At 37.1% G+C, this 21,778-nt stretch overlaps 1 protein-coding gene across 16 annotated transcripts in view; it reads left to right on the top strand.

Annotated features, from left to right (window-relative positions):
- Window positions 1-21,778, top strand: part of PHF21A (PHD finger protein 21A) — a 211,002-nt gene that overhangs the window by 23,858 nt on the left and 165,366 nt on the right. For 10 of the 16 annotated variants that reach the window (XR_007518244.1, XM_049890999.1, XM_049891001.1 and 7 more), the window contains exons 2-5: window positions 5,499-5,539; window positions 6,841-6,952; window positions 14,078-14,221; window positions 18,390-18,422. Coding sequence is in view for 15 of the 16 variants with exons in the window: in XM_049890999.1 (XP_049746956.1) it covers window positions 14,168-14,221; window positions 18,390-18,422 (87 nt within the window). In the remaining variant the exon portion in view is untranslated. Of the gene's footprint in view, window positions 1-5,498; window positions 5,540-6,825; window positions 6,953-14,077; window positions 14,222-18,389; window positions 18,423-21,778 lie in introns of all 16 variants that reach the window. The other 6 variants (XM_049890988.1, XM_049890997.1, XM_049890994.1 and 3 more) reach the window with 2 other exon arrangements.

Here is a 21,778-nt window from a genome sequence, read left to right as displayed (position 1 = left end):
AAAACATTAGCCATATGAGGCAGTATGTGGTTAAATTCTAAAATGGGTGAGAGGGATGATAAACATTCCAGGAGTTCAGAAGAGGGCTTGGGAGTTAGGATGGTTAGGGAAGGAGAGTCTGCGTTAATCAGTAGATCTTTACTTGAACCGTAATTGTTGGATGAGATTTGGATAGGCAGAGAGAAAGTGAAAAGGGTATTCTAGGTGTTAGAAAGATCATGAGTAAAAGTTGGGGGAGGGGTACAGTTGGGACAGTATTAGTCTTTATTTCAGTTTTCTCCTATACTTACAACTGCAATAGATTTCCTAAACATTTTGAGGGAGTGAGCCATGAAGATACTTGGAGAAAGAGAACATTCAGGTTTTTTTTCAGAGGGAAAAAGCAGGTACAACTTGCTTGGTGTGCTTGAGGTACAGAAAAGAGGCCAGTGTGGCTGGTGCCGCGTGAGCAGTGGGAAGAGGGGAGAAGATGAGGTCGGAGAATAGGAGGTGCCCCAAATCATTGGGAACCTTGTAGGCCATTATAAGGTACTTCAGCCTTTTCTCTGAATATGATAGGAAGCCACTGGAGGATTTTGAGCAGAAGAGTAACAAGATCTGTTTTAAATTTAAAATGATCACTCTGGTTGCTGAGAGAATAGGGGCAAGAGTAGAAGTGGGGAGACCAGGTAGGAGGCTATTGCAATGACCTAGGTGAAGGATAATGGTAACTTGGACCAAAGTGGTGGTAGTGGAGTTGAGAGAAGTGCTCAAAGTCAGTGTATTTTGAAGGTAGAGTCAACATTGTCTGCTATTGAATGGGTTGTGGGTAGTGGAAAAAAGAGGAGTTAATGATTATTTCAAGGTTTTTGGCCTGAAGGGATGGAGTTGCCATTTACTGAGATGAGGATGACTATGAGAAGGAGGTTGGGGGTTAATCAGGAGTTTAGTTTTAGACATGAACTTGAAATGCCTATTTGACAACAATGTTGAAGTGTTTAGTGAGCAGTTGGGTATATGAATGAGTTTGGAATTCAAGGGGAAAGGTCTGGGCTGGAGATAAAAATTTGGAAGCCAACAGTATATAGATCTTTTTATAACCACAAAACTGGGTGAGATCACCTAACTGAGCCATGGCAACCTAACGTTTTGAAGTCTTGGAGATGAGGAGGAACCAGCAAAAGAAACTGAGAGTAGTGGCCAGAAAGAGGAAGAGGAAAATCAATCAAGAATTGTGTCCTGGGAGTCAGGAGAAGAAAGGGTTTCAAGAAGGAGGGAATGATCAACTTGGGTCAAATAATGCTGAACAAAGAAGTGAAGGCTGAGGCCTTACTATCAGATTTAGCAACATGGAGGTTATTGGTGATCTTGACAAGAATGGGCTAGACCCTAATGGAGTGGGTTTGGGTTCGATAGAGAATGAGAGAACCAAAACTAGAGACAGTGAATATGATTAACTCTTTCAGGGAGTTATACATGGGAGCAGAGATGTGAATAATGACTAGAGGAGGATACGGAGTTAAGGAAATTTTTTTTTTTTCTTTTTTAAGATGGGAAAAATGAAGTGACCCAATAATGGGGGAAAAATTGATACTTCATGAGATTGGGGGTTGGGGGGAGTGCTGAAGGGATGTCCTCTAGAGGCTAAGAGGGATGGGGCAAGAAGGGTAACTGTGATATTGGGCCCGGGAAAGCTAAATCTCAGTAAGCAGTATCCTGCTTTTTCTTCTAAACTTTTATCTACATTTAAATTTATTTCAAACTTACTATGCTTTCTGTTGGAAGTTAGGAAGAACAGATAAAAAGCAGTAAAACTTTGTGCTTAAAACTTAGTGTATTAGGCTACTATCTGCTTGCTTTAGTAGGGGAAAAGAAGACATTGAATCTTCTGGGTAAGGTGACATTTTAAAGTGTCTTTGAATGACAATTATCTGTGCTATTCTAGTCCCTTATCAAAATTTATGATTGAGCACAGGCTATAAACTTAATCGTTTAAAATTTGTAGTGGGGCGACTTAAATTTTAGCCTATTTTAAATCATGATCTAGTATTGAGCTTTTTCTCTGCAAAACTTGTTTATTGCATATTCTTCATATGCAAAGGCTTTAGATATTTTATAAAAGGTACTTAGGAAGTAGTTGTTAATCACCTGTGGCTTACTTATAACATTGAAAATTTTACAACCGTTTGAGAAATCTGATTTGTTTTTTTACCAGCTCTAATTAAAGCAACTACCGGTGAAGTTCTAGAGAGGTGAACAACCTCCAGTTTGTAAAAAATCATGTGAAGCTATGTTTGCAAAATATTCATCTCTGAGGGCAAAAATAATTTCATTTACTCTGACTTAAGTGCTTTGAACGTATTTTTAAGGACTAATCTATATTTTTAAAATTCAAGGAAATATGGTTAAAGTTCTTAACTACCTTAGCTACAAGTGTGAAATGTACGTGAGAAACAAATTTAAATGGACTTTCAACCAGCTTAACATGAGGAAATAAACCTGCATTTCAGACTCAAATCCTTTTTATATGTGAATAATGTAAAAAGTATAAACTTATATAAATCTTACTTTTTTCTGTTAACTCAGTATTACTAAATAAACGATTTGCTTTTCTTTTTTTATCAGTTTCCAAACGATAGTTAATAATCACTGTCTTTAGAAGAAACACTTGGTAGTTCTGATGCACATTATTTAAGAATCACCCTGGTGGCACAGTAGTTAAGCCCTCTGGGCTAACTGAAAAATCTGTGGTTCAAACCCACTAGCCACTCTGAGGGAGAAAGATGTGGCAGTCTGCTTTCGTAAAGGTTGTTATTGTTAGGTGCCATCGAGTTGGTTAGCGACCCTATAAACAGAGTAGAACTGCCCCGTAGGGTTTCCAGGGAGTGGCTGGTGGATTCAAACTGCCGACCTTTTGGTTAACAGCCATAGCTGTTAACAACTGTGCCACCAGCGCTCTTTTGTAAAGATTACAGCTTGGAAACAGACCCTGTGGGGCAGTTCTACTCTGTCTTACATGGCCACCATGAGTCGGAATCGAGTTGGCGGCACTGGGTTTGATTGTGGTGATCTAAAAGTAATTTACTGTTCCTTGGGTGTCTGAACCGCTCTGGGAATCTGATGAAAGCAGTGGACCCTTTTCCCAGAAAATTCTACCTGTGCCCATGCTAGAGACTTTAGCATACAGCATCCTGGCATTTACAGGTCCTTCGGAAGCCTATTCATTGGGGTCTTTTAGATATAAAGGATCTCAAGTTTTAAAACTTACTCTAAACAGCTCACTTATGATTTTTTAGAAAAACTTTGAGGACTCCTTCAAAAATATTTCACCAGTATTTATTATAATTTAGTTCATAGAGAAGTAACTGCCACAGCTGGTTAAGAGGAGGAAGTGAGGGCTAGTGGAAAGCTGAGCTCAGTCAAAGGTCAGTGAGCTCTCTTCCAGCTTCACCACCAACGAGCTGTGTGGCCTCTGGAAAAGTCACTAAACCTCTCAGACTTTGATTCCCTATGTGATTTCAACAGTCACTGCAAGCAGGTTTATAAGCAGTTTCATGATATCATTCAGCAATCGTGGTAAAATTTATCATCATTTTGGGATTGGCTCCGCTGCTGATTTTTTTTAAGAAAATGCCCTGGAGATAAGGTATATGCCCGTGGTGCTGTCTTTTTACTAGATATGACTTTTCAGAAGAATTTACACTGTATAAGTAGAAGTTAAAATCCCAGCCTCATCCTGATTGCTTTGAGTTTCAACATATTTTATATATTCTGGGTACAGGCCTTTGTTGATTATATGTGTCAAAATTATCTTCTCCAATTCTGTGGCTGGCTTTGTCACTCTTAACGCTTGTTTTTGTGTTTAATGAACAGAAGTTCTTATTTTTAATTTAGTCTAATTTATCAGTCTTTCCCTTTTCATTATATTTTAAAAAACAGTAATATTTTACTTCCTAATCAACAATTTGTATAAAAACAGTTTTAGAAAAACATTCATCTAATAAATACTGCTGTGGGAGATCGATGCGTAAGAAATTATCCCCAGCCTGAAAGAGCTGACCAGAAAGGCCTAATAGGGAGATAAGCCTGGAACTGACAGTTTTAGGGTCCATCCAGTCAATTCACTCATTTAACAAACATTTATTGAGCATTTCCTCTGTGCCTGGCAGTGTTCTGGGCATTTTCTATAGTGGTACTGAGTCCTGTAGGTATTTGTAATGTTAAGAATCCGCTTTTTAATAACCACATCATCCTACAGATTGTTGCATGATTTTTCCTTTCGTTGGGAGTCATTCTAACCTTGGTAATTAAAATTGTCATTTATATGGACCTGAGAACTTTAAAAAGGACTGCTGCTAAAGAAAAGACAGGATATAACAGCAAATTGAATTTCTTTTGGAAATGAATGTTAACTACGTGAACTGCATTTCTTTTAAATTATTTTACTGTGTGCTTGATATGACTATACATGATAAAAGAAAGTCTTATAATCTGGGTGACATGGAGATCTTTTGAAATATCCCCAGGGGAAATGAGACAGTATTGGAGTAGCATCAGTCAACAAACGTGCTATGTTTAAGGCCTAAGGAGGACTCTGCTTACTTACTACACGTGCCATGCTCTCAAAATTACAGTTTTAGGGCATGGCACATGAAATTTAAATAATTTGAAGCTAAATTATTGGGGAAAGATTTTAATTCTTGTTTCTTGAATTTTGTTTATTTTTGTTAATACGTTTGGGGTAGGGAATGTTACAAATGTAAAATGTTAAAAATAAACATGATAGCTTGATTTGACTTTTCTGACCTTGAAGTCAACTTAATGGAGTTTAGTTAATCTTTATAGTACTAAGAAAAACCCACAAATAATAAAAGGATTACTGAGTGTTGGATCCTGGACCCCAAAACCTTTTCTTTCTGGCCTCGTCATTGATTACATAACGTGGCATAGTGAAAGTCACTCCTGTGTGTGTAGCTTACACTCGAAAGTAGTGAGACTTTAAGAATGTGAGTGAAGAGTTTCATTTAAAATTCTGACTATACATTATTATAAAATGCTATGAATTTTTAAATTCTACGTAAGGCAAATCCATTTTAAGGTTAATTGGAAAAAGGCCCTTTAAGTGGACCAAATCTCCGGCTCCTGATGTTACATCGTTAATGTAAAGCAACAGACAGCGGTGGTCACTTGGTGGGGGTGAGAGTATATTTGTGTGTTGTCATTCAGAGGAGGGACATTTCATTTCTGTGTGTCTCTTAAGAAAGGGAAACCATCAACTGCTTTACTTTGTCTTGAAAGAACTGTGGGATAGTGGAGATTTAACTGCCCTTAAGTTCTTTCCTTGCTGTAAACACTACCTGTCTCTTCCCTTTTTTCTTCTGGGTTTAGAACTTCAGAGACTTTATATATTTTGATTTTTCCTTCTTAAAATCAGATAGAAATCTTTTAAGTCTTCAGTTTTTGATGACTTGTACATCTGTGTTTGTAGTCTAATTCCATTTCCCCTTCTTCTGTTATAGGAGGATAGAGAGCTGAAGGAGAGCAAGTTTCCCCAAAACTGGTAAGTATTTTAACAAGGCAGACGTAGTGTGCCTGATGCTAGTTGGATAATAGTTCAAAGCTCTCTCCCAGCAATGAGGCTTTGCTGTTTGCGCTGAGTGAAAGAGAAATTTTTGTCTAATTTCACATAGCCGTATCTCAAATACATTTGTGTTTCTAATAATACTGCTAGGCTTGCATGTTCCTACCTTCGATGACCTGTTAAAACGTAAAAGCCCCTTTTGCCAAAAATGTTCTAAATGCAGCGATTAGGGCTGAGAATTGAAAAGTCAGGAAATTTAAAAGTTAAGGTTCCCATTGTGTTATGTATTAACACACTACTAAATTTGATGGCCGCAGTATATGTGCAAAATAGCTAGGTTAATATAACTGTGGGACTCTTGACTTTGAAATTTGAGGCTCTTAAGCATTTATATTCTTAAACTTAACGTTGGAGTGGCTTCATGTATGACACTACATTTTTAGTGTGTTGTTTTTTTATTTAAAGGGAAAAAACGAAAAAGAGAAGTGTAACAGTGTGCAGGTCATATAAGTAAATACATTTTTTCCCTAATATCTACTTTTATAGATTTTTTTTTAGTGGCTTGTAAATCAACACACTTAATCATTTCTTTAAATGTCTAATTCAAGATCACAGATTGCATAGGGCAGTCTAGTGATGAGGCATTAAGCAAATATTAACCTTAATCGGTGTATATTATGATAAAAAATATTAAACTTGCAGGTAACTGGAATAGGGTAGTATCCTAACACAAGGCTACTCCTTTTGAAAAATTTCTCTCTCTCAAATAGTAATTAACTTGGTGGGCAGAGTAGACATATGCTTCTTTTTGATAACTTCTGGTCCTCGAGGTATCTCTTGTTACCTTTTAGGGATTGGGCTTTAGACATGAAGGGAGGCATTTGAACTGGTTAACTTTGCTTTTTACTACCATGTTACTCTACTTGCCTTTCTCTCATGGAACCTTTTTAAATAAATAATGAAGACCCTAGTAGCCCTTTAGTTTGAGATGTGATAAAAATCACAGAGTCTTAGAATTAGAAAGGACCTTCTCTTTCAGCCTTTTACCATGTGTGGCAATTTCTTATACTATATTCCTGGCAGGTTGTTATTCAGGTACATATTGAATACTACATTTTTAAAAAATGTAGCTCATTGTTTTTTGTATTCTGAGGAACTCTGGTTCCACAGAGATGGAGTAAATATTATTGTGTTAGGGTGGGGGTGGGAAAAGGGCTCTGTGATCGAATACTTTGGGAAATGCTGGGTTAAACAAAGTTAAACAGGTTTCTTTACTGCAGGACTTCTCAGAACCTTTAATATGCTAATGTGCATTGTGAATCTCCAAGAGGGGGATATGATATGCAGCATTCTTGAATACTTCTAATGACAGGGAGCCCACTACCTCATAAGGTAACCCATTCCTTTTTTTGTACAGCTCTAATCCTTAGTTCTTCCTTACACTGATCTGAAATCTATCTCCCATAACTTTGACTTCTTTCTGTTAAGTACTTACTGGTTATGCTGAGACCACTACATCCTCTTATGTTATCCTTTGTGTGATAAATATTTAGAAGATTTTGGCCAGGCATCTCTGGGTAGTCTTTTATCTTTAAATAGTGTCCTGGTACATGTGGCAACCAATTTTAAAATCTTGGTCTCATTGTCACTATGCTCTGATACACTGCTCCCCAGCTTCCTTCATTTTGAATTTCTGTAAATTTCTAAATGTACTTAATGGCCCTGTTGTTGGGTGTAGTTGGGATGGTTTTAGTAGGCATGCTTGATTTCTTTAAAGAAAGGTAGGCAATAGAAGGCTATGTGTTACAGCATAGATCTGGCACCAGGAAGCTGAGGTAGAAACTGTGCATTGTGATGAGTGTGGATGGTAGGGAGTGGTGCAGGACATGGGCAGACCTGTGGAGGGGAGGGTGCTGTGGGGAAACCCTAGCTTGCCCCAAAATATCACAGAAGCCCTTTGCTGCAGTGGTATGCAGTGGTAGGATCTGTGTAGGTATTCTGTGTGTGTGTGTGTTTTTTTTTTTTTAAATAAAGCCCCCCCCCCAAAAAAAAATTAAAGACAGAAATAAGATACATATTTTATAGACACTTTCAAACATTCAGATATCATAAAGCTAATTTTGTATGTGTGTGTACACATATATATATTTTTAATTTAATAGTTAAGAAACATCAGTCTAACTAGCTAAGATGATTTTTGTCAGCAGCTGTAATAGCTGGGTTTGAGCATAGTAACTTTGCTAGATTCGAAGAAAAAAAAAATTTTTTTTTTTTCTCTTCTGGGTAGCCTCTAAAATCAGGGTTGTCAACCTTTTGTGTAATAGCATTTTCTGTTGTCCTGTGGCGCTTTAACAAAGAAATAACACTATGAAGATAAATCAGAATTTATTGAAAATTTGTTAAATGCTAAGAAAACAAACATTACATTGAGTTTTTTTATGTTGTCATTTTAATAAGTGTTAAAACTTTCAGTAACAATACTATGAAAAGAATTGTATTATTTTTAGTATCTTGGGTTATTTTTAAGACTATTAATTCAGTTACAAGTTAAGGATATTATTTTGAGTTATTTCTCAGGATTATTATCGCTACATAACTGAAACCAAACCCACCGCTGTCAAGTCAATTCCGTCTCATAGCAACCCTGTGGGACAGAGTAGAACTGCCCTATAGGGTTTCCAAGGCTGTGATCTTGATGGAAGCAGAGTGGCTGGTGGGTTCGAACCACCAACCTCTCAGTTAGCAGCCAGACACTTTAATCACAGCACCACCAGGGCTGCTCTGCATACATAGAAGGAAATAAGTATTTTACACAAGTGGAAACCTGATACTTGGGTATTAAACATGTGACAAGAAGTTAGGATGCATGAATCTGCCAAGACTTTTTATATTGGCCCTTATTTTAAATAATTAATTAAACCTACTCTATTAATTAATTTTAAAAGTTTAAGGATATTATTTTAAGTTATCTCTCAGCGTTATCTCCTCTCCGAGCAAATAATCTGAAAAGCTGGACTACATGAAGAAAAACTCGGCATCAGGATTAGAGGAAGACTCATTAACAACCTCTGATGTGCAGATGACACAACCTTGTTTGCTGAAGATAAAGAGGACTTGAAGCACTTACTGATGAAGATCAAAGACTACAGCCTTCAATATATATTACACCTCAACATAAAGAAAAAAAAAAAAAATCCTCACAACTGGACCAGTAAGCAACATCATGATAAATGGGGAGAAGATTGAAGTTGTCAAGGATTTCATTTTACTTGGATCCACAGTCACCGCCCATGGAAGCAGTAGTCAAGAAATCAAACGACGTATTGCATTGGGCAAATCTGCTTCAAAAGTTCTCCTTAAAGTGTTGAAAAGTGAAGATGTCACTCTGTGGAATAAGGTACACCTGACCCAAGTTATGGTATTTTCAGTTGCCTCATATGCATGCAAAAGCTGAACAATGAATAAGGAAGACTGAAGAAGAATCAATACATTTGAGTTATGGTGTCGGCAAAGAATATTGAATATACCATGAAATGCCAGAAGAGCAAACATACCTGTCTTGGAAGAAGTACAGCCAGAATGCTCCTTAGAAGCGAGGATGGGGAGGACCGTCTCACATACTTTGGACGTGTTATCAGAAGGAATGAGCCCCTGGAGAAGAACATCATACTTGGTAAAGTAGTAGTTGTTGTTAGGTGCTGTTGAGTTTAAGTAGAGGGTTGGTGAAAAAGAAGAAGACCCTCTATGAGATGGATTGACATAGTAACTGCAACAATGGATTCAAATATGGTGGCAATTGTGAGGCTGACACAGGATAGGGCAGTGTTCCGTTCTGTGGTACGTAGGGTCGCTATGAGTCAGTACAGACTCAACAGCACCTAACAATAACTCTAAACACTAAGTCTGAGAATACAGATCTAAAGAGGAGGGAGGAGTCTTACACCAACTAAATACAAATAGTGAAACGAAGCTTTCTGTTTACAGGGAGTTCAGTCTGAGGGCACAGTGTGTCAGGGACTAAACTGTTGGTTAAAACAACTGTTGGTTGATGAGTAGAGTTCTGGTTGGAAAAAGGCTTATGTCAACTCAGGAACAGAGCAAAGTGTTTGTTAGCAGTAAATTCAGAACTACAGCTTTACTACAAGTTATTAGGGATCATAATAAAAGACCTAGAGGTCACGTATCTCCAAGCAGAACTATACACAGAAAAATATTTAGAAGTCTCTTTCTTAGAGAGTTTGGAAGTAGGAAAGCGTAGAGGCTTCTCAGCAATGTACTATTCTGAGAAATTTTACAGTTTGTATGAGTAAAAGAGTTACCGGTAACTATATAAAGGACGGCAGAGTACTTTATAATTTATGAAGGGCTTTTCGTATCGTTTTACCTTATTTAAACCTCATAACAATCCTATGAAGTAGGTGATGTTGTTCCCATTTTCCTGATTTGTAAACAAGTAAGCAAACAAAAAATCCCCGGGACCAAGAGTGGTTACTCAGTGAGTGCGTGGATTCTGATCAGGTTTTTTGGCACAGTGAATGTTCTTTCCAGACACCACAGCTGTCTTTTTAGGTGAGATTTGATTATTTTTGTTTGTTTGGTTTGTGGGTTTATTATTTGTTTGTGTGTTTGTGTTTTTGTTATTTGAAGGTGAAAGGCCTTTAGGATTAACATGTGCGACTTTGAAGATTCCAGACATTGGTATTTTGTGCTAGGCAGTTGCCCTCTCTGATGGTATTATTTAGAGCTGTTGGGTGGTGAAAGGCATTGTACCTGAATAAATATTATTATTCACCTTGCAGCAACTGATTTGTTTTTAATAACTTACTAGAACTGTTCAGAGTATGATAAATTATTCTTTACAAATTTAGTAACTAATGCCTTCTCTATGATGCTATGTACTGTCCCAAACAGTCTTCAGATGATGGCGACGTGAGTTGCCTAATGCCCCCAAAATATTCAACTTGTGCTTGTCTTGTTTTTGTAAGCTGTAAATATATGTATATAATTCGTTCATTTAGAGAGAGACCAGTCCCTCAAAATTACTACCCAGAATATGTTTTTGAAGAAAGTTTTCAAATGGATCTTCTTATCCTTATAAGTTTCTCTAAAACTAGTTATTACTTTTTTTAACCCTTCAGTTTTATTGTGAAATAAAATGAGTAATTGGCATTTAGAGTCCTTACCAAACAAACTTCACTCCTTTGTGTATCTCTAATACGCAGACAACAATCTGACGGAGGAAGTAAAAGCTGTCAGCTCCTCCTTGAGTTGCAGACTTCTTATCATGCAAGGCACTCTTTGACATTTGGAGCTCCAGGTTAAACCCTGGTTTTACTTTTTATTTTCCTGAGCATTTTGTTTAATCAGTATGAAATTTTTTGATGCTTCATCTATCAATTCTCAGTTAATATTCTTTTCCAGGGTTAGATACAATTGCAGTTAATTTTTTCATTTAAAAATAAGTGTATAACTTCCGTGGAAAATTCTGAAGATATTGATATCCCTAAAAGAAGAAAATAAATAATCTTAGTGCTACCACCCGTAGGTAACCATTAGCAAATTAGGAAAGTCACCTGACCCAAACTCAAGGCAGCACAGAGTATTATTATTGTGACAAGTTTTTTGTCAGTTTCGTAGATAAAACTTCTTAAATTTACATTTTTATGACTCTAACAGGGATGAATATTTTTCATGTTCGTTGGCTATTCTTATTTCTTCTTCTGTGAATTGCCTTTTCACAGTATTTTTTTTTATTTGCGAGTGCTCAATATAAACTATATTAACCCTTTTTCATGTATGTTGTAAGTTCTCCTGCTGTTTATTTCAGAGTCTATGTGAGCTGAGTTGAGCTATGGTGTTACATGTTACTTCTGTAAAATAAAATATGGCCTTTCTGTTCTCGAAAATACCCCTTCAGCTTTAAAGTGATTCTTAATTTGACAAAAATTATAAGGAATTACTTTTGGACACATTTTCTGATAGAACCTTGTAACTGATTTTAGGAGAATTAAAATTCAAATACTGTTTTCAAGAAGAACTCTTAATACATAAGTCAAGAATATGAATAGGGAGATTTTTTTCGTATTGCCCTGGTGGCATAGTGGTTAAGAGCTTGGCTGCTTACCAAAAGGTTGAATCCACCAGGTGCTCCTTGAAAACCCTGTGGGGCAGTTGTACTCTGTCCTATAGGGTCATATTGAGTTGGAATTGACTTGATGTTAACGGGTTTGGTGTTGTTTTTTTATTTGGTTGAAGTGTAAAGTGATTGTATAGTTTTAAATTTGCTGTTGTATTTAGAGTAAGCTTATTATAACAACAAAATTCAGTAATTTAATAATTTTACTATTTATTTTATAATAGCTCCATAAACTTCTAAGCTAATAAGTTTAAAAAAAAAGTTTGTTTCTTGTCACTTATTCTCTTCTGTGAAGGATTCCACTTTCTTCATCAAAATATGTCTCCTTTTCCAAGTTATCTCCCTTAAACTTATTCCCTTTGTAAAAGTATTCCATTGACGATATCGTTGTACAGTAATTCTTCCTGTTTATATTGTATTGTTACGTGCTATTGAGTTGATTCCAACTCATAGCGACTCTGTAAGACAGAGTAGAACAACCCTCATAGGATTTCCTAGGTTGTAACCTTTATGGGAAATCCTGGCAGCGTAGTGGTTAAGAGTTTGGCTGCTAACCAAAAGGTCAGCAGTTCGAATCCACCAGCCACTCCTTGGGAACCCTGTGGGGCAGTTCTAATCTGTCCTTTAGGGTCGCTATGAGTTGCAATCGACTGGACGGCAACGGGTTTTTTTTTTTTAATCTTTACGGAAGCAGATCACCAAATCTTTTCTCCCTCGGCGTCGCTGGTGGGGTCAAACCAATGACCTTTCTGTTAGCAGCCAAGCGCTTGACTGTTGGCCTACCAGGACTCCTATAATCCTTTCCTAGCCTTCATTTTAGCATTTGAAAAAAAAATTTTTTTTTAGATTAGAATGTTTTGATATTACATAACATAGTATGTAAGCCCTGGGGGAGAGATTGCTACTGATATGTTAAGCCTAGTAAGATTAAGCAAAATAATGAAAACTAATATTCACTAATATAGTTAATGATTCCAGTATAACTGTTAAATCAGCCTTCAAAGAACTTTTAGAAAATTAGGTTAAAATGCGAACTTTATCCACAGGCGAATAATTTTTAGAAAGTGTGAAGATCAAGGTCAGTTTATAAGAATGCTGAAAAGCTGCTCTAAGTTTTATAAATGCAAAGAAGAAAAGAGGTTTGAAGGAAAGTTTAAATTAGTTCAGGCAAAAACAGACATTTGCTTTGGGAGAGTACCTAAAATCATGTCTTAGGCCACATTCAAGAAAAAAATTAAAGGGGAAATTAGCCACTGAGTTAATTAAATTGCAGTAGTGATGAGGGGAGGTCCCTGGGTGGTACAGACGGTTTGCTCTCAACTATATAGGGTCGCTATGAGTCGGAATCGACTCGATGGCACTGGGTTTGGTTTGTCTGGGTTACTAACCTAAAGGTTAGCAGTTCGAACCCACTCAGTGGTGTCATGGAAGAAAGGCCTGGTGGTCTCCTTCCATAAAGTTATAGCCAAGAAAACACTGTGTAACACATGGAGTCACCATGAGTCAAGTGATGAGAGGAGGAGGTGGGAAGGTCAGGCCAAGTGCTACATTCGCAGAGGACGTCAGATTCAGACTTTTACAGTTACCTCCAAGTGCAGTTGTATGCACAATCGGAGAGGTGCATAGCCAGGCTTGAAAGAAGGTTCTGTTCGTTGTAAAGCTGGAAACGTGTGCCATTGCTAGACTGTTTCACCTGTTGTGCACAATGTATTTTTTAATATCCCCGTCATAACTTTGCAGATAGCATAGTCCCGTTGCATTGTATTTATCTGTTTAAAGTGTTAATTTTATCTCTGTAAAGTGTTAATTTGTTAAATGTAAGCCTTTAAATTATGCCAGAATTTCCCTGTTTTAAGTTTCTTCATTTTGAAAATAAGGTAGGAACCTGTATTAAGGAAAGTGCCTCAGCCCCTTTTAACCTCTGAGAGACCCTGAACTCTCCAGTTTACTCTGTGTGATGTTTAAAAATGTATGACCATGTTTTTATGTGTCTCTCTCTAAGGACAGCGTGTCCTGGGTGGTTATAGTCTCCGCTGCTGGACTCTGAACTCACCTAGGGCAGAAGTGGGGACTTGTCAGCTCTGTATGCTCACTCTGTAACATGGTGCTGAGAGGTAGTGGTTGTTTAGATGTTTTCATGACTGGACTCAGCCCATTTTTTCCCCATTTCTTTCGTTATCTGAAGTGTTCTGTAGAGGAGTGCTCAAAGAATAAAACCCAGAAGTTTGGGTATTGAATTGTTTTAAAAAAAAAAATCTGTTGGGAAATTTCTTGCACTGTGTTAGAGAGCCAAATATTTTTATTCATGTAATTTATTTTATTTAACAAGAGTATTTTCTTTATGCCCAACGTAATGATCTAACATTTTATGATCTCTACAGCTGCAGTGAGAAGAGGAGTTTGTTATTTTAAACAGAGGCTGAAGAAACTATAGAATTAACAGACACAAGAAAAAGTGGAGAAGGTAGAGGATGGAGTTGCAGACTCTACAGGAGGCTCTTAAAGTGGAAATTCAGGTTCACCAGGTATTTTGTATTATATGCTTCTCCCACACTGTGTTATTAATGTAATGGCTAACATTAGTAAACGGGCCCATCTCAGCTTTTCACTTAGATTTTAATAGCCAGGCAGTTGTCCAAGAGTCATTTGCTTTTTTTATTGTTAGTCAACAAATGCATTGATAGTATATATTTACTTATTACTTTTAAGAGTTTTAATAAAATATTAATGGACTTTTCCAGAGAAAAGAACTGAATTTTTTTTTTTTTTTAATATTACAAAGATGTTAAAAGAAACAGCCTCTTTTTTTCTATACCTTTTGGTTCATCTGAGAGACTTAGTTCATGCAAATTAACTGGCATGTTTTAAATAACAGGACATGCAGTATACTGAAGTTTTTTACTCATCATATGACTCAGTTTTATGCCTTGATCCCAACCTTTAGTAAAGAAAATATGATTGTTTCATAGATGTTTAAATTTCACAGTTCTTAAACATTTTAACTCAGGTACCAAGGCTGAATAAACCTTTAAAACATACATACACACATACAAACACGTATATATGAAACTGTAATCAATACAAGAAGTTATCCTTAAGTATCTTAAATAATTAGCATTTAGTATAGAAACAGAATATCACTGTTTTATGTCTGTTTTCTAGGCATTAGCTAAAGTATGGTCTTAGACTAAGTACACACACACACACACAAACACACACAAAAGGGATAAATTATGGTGAATGGACTACTTTTGAATGTGTTAAATTGTGGGCATGGAGAATAGAAGAAGGAAACTATTTCTTAAAGATGAAATAGTCCAGTATAAGATTAGTTTCTGAAATTGTTGAAAGAATATCTTGGGTTTCTTATAACTACTGGATTTGCAAATTTCCCAGAATTAGGGTGGATGCAAATTAAAGGAATGCTTCAAGGGCCTTTACTTTTTTTTATATTAAATCTTTATAGATGATATTCAGAATTATTTTTAAGTATGGCATTGAAATATGAAACTGCCAGAGACTTCACTTTTTTAAGTAACAAATATTTAGTATACAGTGCTGTCTTTTTAATCATAAAGATAAAAATGATTGACAGGTAACAGCTCCCTAATTTGCCCCCTTTTTTTGTTATATGTTGCAAGAGCCTTTGGTCCCTATGCTAAATCCCTGCTGCTGCTTTGGATCTTGTTAAACTTTCTCAGTAGCAGCCTTACAGTTTGCCTTGTACAGGTGGGCTTCTTTATGTGAACATTTTGTTTTCATAGTAACTTCAAAAAGTTTAGTATATAATAAGTTATGCACATTTTATTTATTTGGCCTTGCTTCTGGTACTAATTAAGAGAAAGTAAAAATTCGTAAACACCACCCTGTCTTTTTTTCTGGACGAAAGTATTTTAACATAGACGTGTGTTCAATACCCAATTTGACTGAGTGGCAAATGACAGAATTAAATTCACTGTTTGTTCAGATCCAAAAATCACCTCATGCAATGAATTTCTGGGGTGTAATAATCAATCTGAAATTTGTGTGGATAAGTGATGATTTAATGGATGTTGAATCTGATTTTTGGAGTTTTCCCTCCTCTCAAGAAATGGCAGAGTTGACAATCGGCGTTTACTTTATCCTCACAAGTGAACAAGTCTCTAAGACTTTCTTGAAAGACGGGTGGCCTAAAAAGTGTGTTATGGAGCTACCTGGTATTGCTGTGGTAGAGGTATATTTTTGTTCATTACGTGTCTTTATGGATGAGGAGGTGGTTAAGAATGTACAATGTACACATGGTTGATGTTTAATAAATGTTTAAATAATGGTGGCTTGTGATGCGCATCCCATCTTTCTGGGAAAATCACCTTTTTTCCTCCCATATTTGGTTATTCTTATGGAAATTTGGTGGAAGCTGTATTAAAACTTTCAGAGGTTGATGAGCTTTTTCTGTAAAGGACCAGATAATAAAATATTTTGTGTTTTATAGTTTCTGTCACATCTACTTGGCTCTGCTGTGATAGGGCCGAAGCAACCATAAAAAAAACAAAAACAAAAACCTGTTGCTGTCCAGTTGATTCCGACTCACAGTGAACCCAATAGGACAGGTAGAACTACCCCATAGGGTTTCCAAGGAGCAGTTGATGGATTTGAACTGCCAACCTTTTGGTTAGCAGCTGTAGCTCTTAACTGCTGCTCCACCATTACCCCAAAAGTAACCACAGGCAACATGTAATAAATGGGTGTGCTGTGTTCCAGTGGATTTTATTTACAAAAACATGTGGCAAGCTGGATTTGGCTTATGGGCACTAACTTGCTGACCCTCGGTATAAAGTCTGTCCTCTTGAAAATTTACTATATCTTTGCAATAGAAAGTAACATAACTTTGGTAACACAATGTCAGCTTAAAGTCCCTAGGGATTTGGATGGTCTTGTAAGTTGCCCAGCTTGTCCTGTCCTACCTCTGATTGTCTAAAATGCAACTTGACTGCTTATGGATAGATAAGTCAGTTCATGTATTTATTCCAGAGGTGGAGATTTAGCGTGGTTATCAATCCATTTTTAAATTCTAGTGTCATGGAAGAAAACCCTTTTCAGCTTTAAAAAGGTAACCTTAGTATAGTATCCAGCTCTCTCTGGTAATCAAGTCAAAAAGAAAAACCAAGGGGCTTTTTTTTTTACTGAACGTGGCTAACTAGTCTTTAGGCTGTATTAGTAGACGTATACATGTATAAAACCTTGTATCTCAATTCCGTTGAACTGTTGGAATGTGTATTGTTACTATTTTATAGATTAAAACCAGGGCATAGAAGAGCCACTACTATCAAATATGAAGTAGAATTATAGTCACACACACCTCATGTATTAGGAGATCACATGGTTGGCAACCTTAGCTATCCAGAATGCATCTTAGCACCAGGAAATAAGGTTTTCGATTAGTCAGAATAAATGTCATAAGTCATTCACTAAAGATTACACATTTTACTCAGGGGATATCTTAGGCTATTTCTCACAACCTATTCACGCATCTTGGAATTAGCCCACTAAGCCTATCACAGAGCAGATCAGAAGCAGAAAATTTGAGTTGGGGTTCAAGGGCTATTAGGGGAGGCTGAATAGTAGTAGCAAGATTTGTTAGCTGATTGCTTGGCAGTAGACTGAAAAACTAAAATGCACACGGAAGAACTTTCTAAAACCTAGCAGTTTTAGGCTTTTGTATTATAAGGACTTTATTGTGTTATATTAATTGATGGTAATAATGTGTCTTAAGTATTAATAGAACTTGACTTTTTTTCTACTTAAGTAGAAATATTTAAGTATATATTTTTAAAGAATTTTATCCAATATGATTTAAAATTTTACAAGTGCTTTGTCACCCAAAGGGAGTGACAGATTTTTGAGTTATATGAAAAAATTCACTTGGGAAACAGCTCATTCCCAGATACCTTTAGGAATCAGCCTTCTGATATATTTTTATCCTTCAAGTTTTTCTGCTCATGGTTGTTACATTTGGGCAGCAATGATTTTAGAAGTTGAGCTGAGTCAAACAATATTTTTCTTTGTTTGGGCTTCTGTTTTCCCTACTAGAGGCATATCTCATTAAGTATTCAGTAGCACTCTTCTTCCCAGTGGAACCCAGGTAGGTAGAGTTTCCATTGTTGTCCTCCACTTCCTCACTCTCGAATACTAAACATCACTGCTTCTCTGAGTACATCCTTCCTTCCCTCCCTTCTGCCTCCAGAGAAGACAGTGGCAAAGTCAAATCTGGCACTAGCCTCCTTCTGTGGTAAGAACCAAACCAACAGGCTTGCCAAATCTGTACTTTGTTGTATACAAACAGGCCTGTTTGTATGTGAGCAGCTTCTTTCAAGGCCTTGTCTGGGACTCCAGGCAAATGACAACATTTTAAAGGGATGTTTGGCTTTTGGAACATCCAGCTTACTTAAATTGCCCTTGAAAAGCCCCCATCCCCCAGATTTATTTAAAAGCAAATACTCTTTCATTTCAAATATTAAGCGACAGTTTATTTTTCTTTTTGTATGAAGAGGAGTATCTCATTAGCCTTATATAGATCATAGAAACTTTTGGCCTATTCTGATTACTGTGTTGCTCATCTTCTCTGTGGATTTAAAATCTTGGATATTTGGGGCCAAACCTGCCAGACAGGTTGATGTGTAAGACTGATGTCTCTTTTTCTCTCTTTATTACCAGAAACTGGTTGCTCAAATGAAGCAGGATCCACAGGTAATAGAATATTTTTGTTTATTTTTTAAATTAAAATAATTAAAATGATGATAAAATACTGAAATATTTATACTTAAGTTAAAGAACTCTCTCATTCCTAACAATGATAATTTGTACCATGAAGACATTGGTCTTCATGTTTTAAGGGTTTAGAAAAAATTCAGTCATTCTATTACAATATAGCTATCATTTCATATTTTTTGCATTATTTTGCTTTTGTGTTAATTGCTTTGAGTGTTTTGGAAAAAACTGAGTTAGTATTCTTCACATAGCTTAAATTTCATTTCCATAAGTCCACTTATTCAAAATCAGAGTTTATCAAACTTTCTGTAGTCTCAAAATTATTGAAAGCTTCCCAGAACCATTCTTATTTACTCAGAATTTATAGCACAGATGTAGTACAGATCATTTAAATATGGAATCCCACTACGTTCGGAGTAAGAATTTTAGATGTTTTAAAAAGCGTTTTAGAAAATTCAATTTTTGAAAGAACCTTTCAAAAGAGTATAAAAATACTTTATATAACAGTCCCCCTACGTGTCTGTCAGTTTGTGGTACTGTGGGGTCTTGTGTGTTGCCGTGATGCTGGAAGCTATGCCACCGGTATTCAGATACTAGCAGGGTCACCTATGGAGAACAGGTTTCAGCTGAGCTTCCAGACTAAGACAGACTAGGAAGGAGGACCAGGCAGTCTACTTCTGAAAAGCATTAACCAGTAAAAACCTTATGAATAGCACCAGAACATTGTCTGACATAGTGCTGGAAGATGAGCCCCCCAGGTTGGAAGGCGCTCAAAAGATGACTGGGAAAGAGCTGCCTCCTCAAAGTAGAGTCGACCTTAACAATGTGGATGGAGTAAAGCTTTCGGGATCTTCATTTGCTGACGTGGCACGACTCAAAATGAGAAGAAACAGCTGCAAACATCCATTAATAATCAGAACCTGGAATGTACGAAGTATGAATCTAGGAAAATTGGAAATCGTAAAAAATGGAATGGAATGCATAAACATCGATACCCTAGGCATTAGTGAGCTGAAATGGACTGGTGTTGGCCATTTTGAATGGGACAATCATATAGTCTACTATGCTGGGAATGACAACTCGAAGAGGAGTGGCGTTGCATTCATTGTCAAAAAAGAACGTCTTAAGATCTATCCTGACGTACAGTGCTGTCAGTGATAGGATAATACCCATACGTCTACAAGGAAGACCAGTTAATACGACTAGTACTCATATTTACGCACCAACCACTAGGGCCAAAGATAAATAGAAGATTTTTCTCAGCTACTACAGTCTGAAATTGATCGAACATGCAATCAAGATGCATTGATAATTACTGGTGATTGGAATGCGAAAGTTGGAAACAAAGAAGAAGGATCAGTAGTTGGAAAATATGGCCTTGGTGATAGAAACAATGCTGGAGATCGAATGTTAGAATTTTGCAAGACCAACGACTTCTTCATTGCAAATACCTTCTTTCACCAACATAAATGGTGACTGTACACATGGACCTCACCAGATGGAACACACAGAAATCAAATTGACTGCATCTGTGGAAAGAGACGATGGAAAAGCTCAATATCATCAGTCAGAACAAGGCCAGGGGGGCTGACTGTGAACAGACCATCAATTGCTCAAATGCAAGTTCAAGCTGAAACTGAAGAAAATCAGAGCAAGTCCACGAGAGCCAAAATATGACCTTGAGTATATCCCCCCTGAATTTAGAGACCATTTGAAGAATAGATTTGACGCATTGAACACTAGTGACCGCAGACCAGATGAGTTGTGGAATGACACCAAGGACATCATCCATGAAGAAAGCAAGAGATCACTGAAAAGACAGGAAAGAAAGAAAAGGCCAAGATGGTTGTCAGAGGAGACTCTGAAACTTGCTCTTGAGCATCAAGCAGCTAAAGCAAAAGGAAGAATTGGTGAAGTAAAAGAACTGAACAGAAGATTTCAAAGGGCCTCTCGAGAAGACAAAGTAAAGTATTACAATGACGTGTGCAAAGAGCTAGAGCTGGAAAACCAAAAGGGAAGAACACGCTCGGCGTTTCTCAAGCTGAAAGAACTGAAGAAAAAATTCAAGCCTCGAGTTGCAATAGTGAAGGATTCCATGGGGAAAATATTAAACGGTGCAGGAAGCATCAAAAGAAGATGGAAGGAATACACAAAGTCATTATACCAAAAAGAATCAGTCGATGTTCGACCATTTCCTGAGGTGGCATATGATCAGGAACCGATGGTACTGAAGGAAGAAGTCCAAGCTGCTCTGAAGGCATTGGTGAAAAACAAGGCTCCAGAAATTGATGAAATATCAATTGAGATGTTTCAGCAAACAGATGCAGCGCTGGAGGTGCTCACTCGCCTATGCCAAGAAATACGGAAGACAGCTTCCTGGCCAACTGACTGGAAGAGATCCATATTTATGCCTATTCCCAAGAAAGGTGATCCAACCGAATGTGGAAATTAAAGAACAATATCATTAATATCACATGCAAGCAAAATTTTGCTGGAGATCATTCAAAAACGGCTGTAGCAGTATATTGACAGGGAACTGCCAGAAATTCAGGCTGGTTTCAGAAGAGGAGGTGGAACCAGGGATATCATTGCTGATGTCAGATGGATCCTGGCTGAAAGCAGAGAATACCAGAAGGATGTTTACCTGTGTTTTACTGACTGTGCAAAGGCATTTGACTGCGTGGTTCATAACAAACTATGGATAACATTGTGAAGAATGGGAATTCCAGAACACTTAATTGTGCTCGTGAGGAACCTTTACATGGATGAAGAGGCAGTTGTTCAGACAGAACAAGGGGATACTGATTGGTTTAAAGTCAGGAAAGGTGTGCGTCGGGGTTGTATTCTTTCACCGTACCTATTTAATCTTTATGCTGAACAAATAATCCAAGAAGCTGGACTATATGAAGAAGAACGGGGCATCAGGATTGGAGGAAGACTCATTAACAACCTGTGTTATGCAGATGACACAACCTTGCTTGCTGGAAGTGAAGAGGACTTGAAGCACTTACTAATGAAGATCAAAGACCACAGCCTTCAGTATGGATTGCACCTCAAAATAAAGAAAACAAAAATCCTCACAACTGGACCAATGAGCAACATCATGATAAACGGAGAAAAGATTGAAGTTGTCAAGGATTTCGTTTTGCTTGGATCCACAATCAACACCTACGGAAGCAGCAGTCAAGAAATCAAAAGACGCATTTCGTTGGGCAAATCTGCTGCAAAGGACCTCTTCAAAGTGTAGAAGAGCAAACTTTGTTAGGTGCACCTGATCCAAGCCATGGTATTTTCAGTCACATCATATGCACGTGAAAGCTGGACAACGAATAAGG

The sequence above is a fragment of the Elephas maximus genome, chromosome 7 (assembly GCF_024166365.1).
Source record: "Elephas maximus indicus isolate mEleMax1 chromosome 7, mEleMax1 primary haplotype, whole genome shotgun sequence".
NCBI lineage: Eukaryota > Metazoa > Chordata > Mammalia > Proboscidea > Elephantidae > Elephas > Elephas maximus.
The sequence above is the reverse complement of the archived record's forward strand: the minus strand, read 5'-3'. Positions and strand labels throughout refer to the sequence as shown.